At 38.7% G+C, this 6,165-nt stretch overlaps 1 protein-coding gene across 2 annotated transcripts; it reads right to left on the reverse strand.

Moving 5' to 3' along the window:
* Window positions 1-801: 801 nt before the first annotated feature.
* On the reverse strand, window positions 802-5,820 carry LOC133717988 (ferric reduction oxidase 2-like). Of its 2 annotated transcripts, none has more exons than XM_062144757.1 (8): window positions 5,555-5,820; window positions 5,357-5,459; window positions 5,073-5,267; window positions 4,573-4,807; window positions 2,666-2,993; window positions 2,223-2,466; window positions 1,337-2,034; window positions 802-1,138 (listed from the first exon to the last, which is right to left on the reverse strand). In XM_062144757.1, exons 1-8 carry the CDS (start codon window positions 5,763-5,765, stop codon window positions 999-1,001), a joined length of 2,154 nt encoding a protein of 717 aa, XP_062000741.1. In that variant the 5' UTR covers window positions 5,766-5,820; the 3' UTR covers window positions 802-998. The 2 variants fall into 2 exon arrangements, with proteins under 2 accessions (XP_062000741.1, XP_062000740.1); XM_062144756.1 differs by having other exon boundaries at window positions 5,073-5,270.
* Window positions 5,821-6,165: the final 345 nt, after the last annotated feature.

Consider the following 6,165-nt stretch of genomic DNA (forward strand, 5'->3'; position numbering starts at 1 on the left):
GGAGAGACCATGATTCAGCCTACCGCTCCTGCCTCAGAGAGGGGGCCGCTGGGGGGAATCGGTTTGGCAGTCGCCCAGAGAAGCCTGCAAAGAGGGTTCCTGCTACCCGCCAGGGAGGGCAGAAGGAAAAGGGGGCGCCGTCGAAGAAACCTGGGGTTGATGCGCCTATCACTATAGAGGGCTTGGAGCCCGAGGTCTTGTCGACGACAGCTGTTGTTGGCGCTGCTAAGGATGGCAGGTTGGAGAAAAGGCGGTGGTAGAACGATCCCGAGGAAGGTGTAGATGCACTGCAGGATATTCTGCTAGCAATCTGCCAGCAGAAGAAGGCAAGGAAAGATGCGCAATCTGGGAAGACAGCGCCGGGTGGCCTAGACTCCTTCGTGGAGTATGCCAAGTTCCTATCGGGTGATGAGCGGGAGCTGCTATTTCACATCTGTGAGAGGCTTGAATTTGGTGGTCTCGATGGGACAGTACGCCCCACGACCCTGCAGCAGTCGCCATTTAGCTCTGCTTTTGGTCATCTGGCTGTAGGGCTTAATGAGCTGTTCCTAGCGGCGCGTTAACGGTGATCTTGGGGTGAGCTGAAGCTCTGGTGATAGCCCGTCTAACAGTGTTTCCGTAGGTAACACCTTTGATGGTCTTGGTACCACTGGCGGTAGTATGAGCGTGGATCATTATAACTAATTATGTTTAGGCAAATGCTTATGTAAGTACACTTTTAGTATTGATCGGCCATAGAACTCTCTTCAGTTGCAACTTGCAAGTATTTAAACTTGTGATTTTCACTATAAAGTTTCAAGCTATATCCATTAGCAACGAAGGAAGACCAAAAATCAAAAGCACCTGAACATTTCCACTTACAGTTTACTGTTCTATAGCCAATTATACAATTGAGATAGTCATGGAAGTCCACCCCTAAACGACTAGAAAAGATGAAAAACATGTGCAAGAAAAACATCACAAATTCACCCAGAATCTCATTCATAGATGAGTCAATATCACCAGCTAAAGCTGATGGACTCAAAATGCATATTTTCTGCCAAACCAGATGAACAAAAGGTTGCAACCTCATGCCTCATCTTCTTCGGTCCACTAGCAAGAACCCCAACACTTGATCCTTTGCACTCAAATAGAATCCCTGCAAGAAAATCAAACGGGGTCTTTAGCTCGGAAACAACCAATAAGGAGTGACATATGCATCATTTTTCATATGTAACGAGCTTCCTTATCAGAAATCACAGAGTAGAAATATTCAATCAAATTTGATTTTATAATTTTATCTCGACAGTTGAATCAAATTTTGGCGCCAACAGAGTTGTGTTATTAAATAACTTACTCTTGAGGTCAGGTCTTTGACCATAGTGCACATTGGTTGCTTGGACAAGAGACTGTTGAGGAAGGCTTTCCAACTCTCTTTCTACATTATAAACCTCCGAACCCCTTGGTGATGAGGCTTCTATGTGCTGAACCTGCTTTAACTCCTTAGCATTACTTCTCTTGTTCCACAACACTGCTGCACTAGCTGTTGCAGCTATGGAGATACATATAGCCAACATATTAAACAGAGCTCTCAAAGGAAACGAAAAAATCTTATTGGAATTGTGATCGATCGGATAAATGTAGTATCGGGTGATGATCCCAATCAAGATGAGGAACATCAAGAAGGAAGATGCTATGATCAGGCCAAGCCAGAGCCAGTGATTTGCACCCAAAATGGCTGAAACGGGTTCATCAGTTGCAAGGGGTTTAAACCATATGGCTCTGAGGTTCATAGACTTATCTTTCAGTTGCGTCTCTCTTGTCACATATGCCTCAATTTGTATCTGGAGATTGGATATGTCATATGGTGTGGTGGTAGACATTGGTAGAATCAGGTCTAGCATTGTGAGGTCCGAAGAGTGTTTGAATGCACAGATTAAGGTTACTTTCGGAAGCTTGCATTGGTAGGCCTTGGACATAAAAATTAGCTCGCGGATTATAGATATGAAAGGGGTAATGCCACTGCCTCCACTCACCAACACTAGGTTGTCATGCCTGCAAAAAGATAACATTCGTTAATGCTCGGTGTTAGGAACTTAGGAATTGTGTGGGTTAAATGCGTCTATCTCACAACTTGAATAAGTTGAGTATACTAATTGAGATATAGCTCATTTTGGTAATCAAATTGAGGACAATACCAATGAAATACTTCAACTTTATATATGTTTTGTTATCTTGCCAACCTTAGAAAATGAGTTGCAGCAGGTCCATAAGGCCCTTCAACAACAGCCTCAATCCGATCACTTGTAGAAGGCGACGAAAGGACTTGGTAAAGCTTCCTGGTCCAACTACCTTCACCTTTAATGACGACACTGATCTTCTCTAGCTCCAAATTACTGTTTGAAGTTACAGTGAAAGGATGCCATTGCAGCTTGGAAATACTAGGCACATTTATGAACATGACGCTTGTTGGATTGTATTTCAATCCTACCAATATAAAACACAAGAAACAAAATCAACAACTCATAATGAACCATAGTTACTTCTAAGTTAATAAACATAATTTCAATAATCATTTTCTTTGTCAGACAGTTGAAATCCATACCATACATTCATACAAGAGTCTACTTGCTAAATGGTTCGCACTGTCTAAGAACAATGCTTGAAGATGTTAATAAGTACGTACCAGGACTCTTGGCGAAGTTGAGTTCTAGAGATTCGCCCGGCAATACTCGGGCAGAGACTAAACGTGCTCTTCTTCCGGATTGCAAGAATCGTAGGTAACGATCAACCACGAAGAGGAAGAAGCCGGGGAGCATAATGCCAGCATAGGAGACGCCGACATGAAAAATGAAGAAGACCATGAAGGGGATGTAAAGGTAGTGTGTGTAGAAGAAGAGCTCAAACATTTTGCGCCTAATGCGAGGAATTGTAGTCACCCACATTGCAAGTCCAGAGAGCAAAGATAGCTCTCCAGCTATGTTTGATATGTCAGTTTTCTCCCATTTTATCATCTGCATTGAAACAAACATGCAACACATTTCTTTCTCAAAAAAAAAAAAAACATGTAAGACATTAACATGGGCAAAATATCAAATAATTTAGTTTTTTTTTTTTTTTTTTTTTTTGAAATTTCACTTCTTTGTAATGTTTAGCTCAGTCTGCATCCAAAAATGCAGGGTATACATGTCACGTGTCACTCACCATAAGATGGGTCCCACCAATAATATTTGTAGTTCATAAAACTCAAGGGGATTATCTTAAGTGTCCCATCGTAAATTTTTCTATTTACTGACAGTGTAAGTGCCGTTATCCAACCGTTCATTTTTGTTGGTGCAAATACGCATCGGTGCAATGAATCTCTTCCCTTCTGTGAGCAAAATTATCTTTGACATGCATTTAAAGCATTTGAACATTTCACATTCCGTAAATATCTTACAACAATATCCCACATCAGAGAAATCTTATATTCCATAAGCAGGGAGAGCTTTATTGAGGACTACTAAAATAACTACTTCATGAGGACATTTTAATGAACGGTTTGGAAGACCCACGTTTCAATTATATTACCGCATATCAACTGTTATATGTCTATATATGCATGAGTAGATCACTTCTGAAATTTTTTTTCTAAATTGCTAATCATTACGGTACCGAACTTTATCAAATCAATGAACGAACCAAATCTGTCAAACCTGAACCATTCATGTTTATAAATTATAAATCAAGATTATGAATGCCTTAACGATTTTCAATTTGGTTGAAAATTTGCATAAATGAACTACATATGAATATCTAAACATCTAACGGTTGATTTGTAGAAATGTGATAAAAAAATGAGTCTCACAAGAAAGTCCTGATGAAGTCCTCATTTTAGTGGTCCTCATCAAAAACTCTCCCTCCATAAGCAAGACACGTAAACTTAGTAGATATATTGAGTATAGATAGTATAAATTAGTACACTAAAATTATCGAATACATATGATTTTATATTTTGATTTATGATACTAATGAGTTATTAAATTTATGTGTGATATTGTGATCCCGCAATACTCTTCTAATGATATAGTGGAATGGGAAATCACACAAGTTGTCAAGTTGAATAGTGGGGATACTACCACAGTACCACTGCATGATCCAATCGTGCAGAAATCATGTTTGACACTTGTATCATGGATAGCCTTTCCCCCTTTTCCTGTCTTCCCTTTGCTTTCCATTGGTCCTTTATGAGTAATGAACATCTTTTTCTTTTATGCCAGAACAATATATATATATATATATATATATATATATATATATATATATATATATATATATATATATATATATATATAGTAATTAAAACAGTAAGCTATCTGTTATACACTTCCTGACAAACGGAAAAAAAGGAAAACTGTTTTACGAGAGAATACGTCTTCTTTATAAAAGGGGAAAATGGAACTGACATTATCTAACTAATTAATAGATATCTTTAATCCATATTGATGTCATGGTCTAATTTTATTTTTAAATCCAAAAACAAGAATTGAGTACTAAGAACGAGTTCTTCTACTGGTATGAAATTTCGGATTAATGAATTGAATTATGCGTTACCTGGAAAATCTGATCTGTAACAGCCCAATAGATGATGTAACAAATTCCATGAGCGGTGAAGAGCACCATGACTATGTTTCCTAGCCATATATGGTACTTGATGCTAGCCTCAGAGGTGAGGCCAAACAGAGGTAATATTGACGAGCCACGAGCGACCGGAAAGAAGAGAAGTGCAAGGCATATGTTACCCACAAGTCCTAGCCTCAATGATGCACTCTCCAATTTAGCTTCCCATCTGTCAAAACCACACCACCAAAGAAATTTTTGAAACATAAGTCGTCAATCTCAACTTTTAGCATGAGTTGTTTGAGGCGTATTCATTATCAATTTTTCTGTGCTGATTTTTTGTTTATAAAGCGTTGTTATTTTAAAGTTTAAATTTATGCATACGGATATTTAATATAAATCAACAATCACACAATTTTAGACATAAACACAATGCATATCAGAAGAAAAACATGACAGAAGATCTACACTCATTACGGGAGCAATACTCTTACACTTTTTCATGGCTCTTTGCCGCGGATTGTGGTGTGATTTTGTCAAAACCGTTGGTCAAGTACGTGGAGATTGACCAAATTAGTAGTGCAATGAACATGATGAAGAAGGTGAGCTCTATCCCAGAAACAATGCCAAGAGGACCTTTCACCAGCATGGGCTGTTTCCACATAGCGAAACGGTTCGTTTTGCCTTCACTGCTGAAGAAAATAAACGTTACAATTAAGTCCATAATCACGATTAGGCAATAAATAAAACCAAGCTATAAGAGTTCAAATATATTCACGTTTCCATTTTATAATCATTCAACTTCTTTCCCAGATGGAGATACACACAACCCATCACAGCAATCAACATAATGGGAAATGTGAATACCAGAAGATTTGCACCTGCAGGAACAAACACACAATTCAGTATTCTTCTAAGAAATTAAAGCATGCGGAAAAAATTAAGATGAGGTTTTCGATCGATCAGATTAGAGTACCTTGTGATCCAAAATAGGTACTTGAGTTGGCCTTGGCTCGGATTCGAGGCTGCCATATATTCTTATATGTGTTTGTGGGCATCACGACATAGAGCAAAACACACCCTCCAAACACCACCAACACTAAGAACAGCTTTATCGCTGTCAGTACCTTTCTGATTCCTTCATGGGACGGAGGTGATGAGCTTCTGACCACCACATTTGAATCCATATCTCTCTGTTTTTCTCTCTCAGAGGGCTTTTTGGGAGCTCAGTGTGAGACTTGAAGAAACTTATGGAGAATGCGGGTGGAATTGGATTGTATTTATAGGAGGGAATGAATATATTGTATACTAATGCTAGTAGAATCTAGGCTTTTGTAGTTTATGGAAAACAGCATGGTTCATGTCCTTAGCTGCTTAATCCAAATCTCTGTGTGGGCCGGGAATTGTCATGTAGGTCATGATGGATCCTATTTTTATAACCAAGTCAACCACTTATATGCAAGAGGCATGCAACATTTGCTGATTGAAGAATTTTAAAACTTAGAATTGTTAATTTCATTAGTGAACTAATCACTCCTTTATAAAGTTATAACTACTCTATCCTCTTATCCATGGTTACAACTTACA

The sequence above is a fragment of the Rosa rugosa genome, chromosome 6 (assembly GCF_958449725.1).
Source record: "Rosa rugosa chromosome 6, drRosRugo1.1, whole genome shotgun sequence".
Classification (NCBI taxonomy): domain Eukaryota; kingdom Viridiplantae; phylum Streptophyta; class Magnoliopsida; order Rosales; family Rosaceae; genus Rosa; species Rosa rugosa.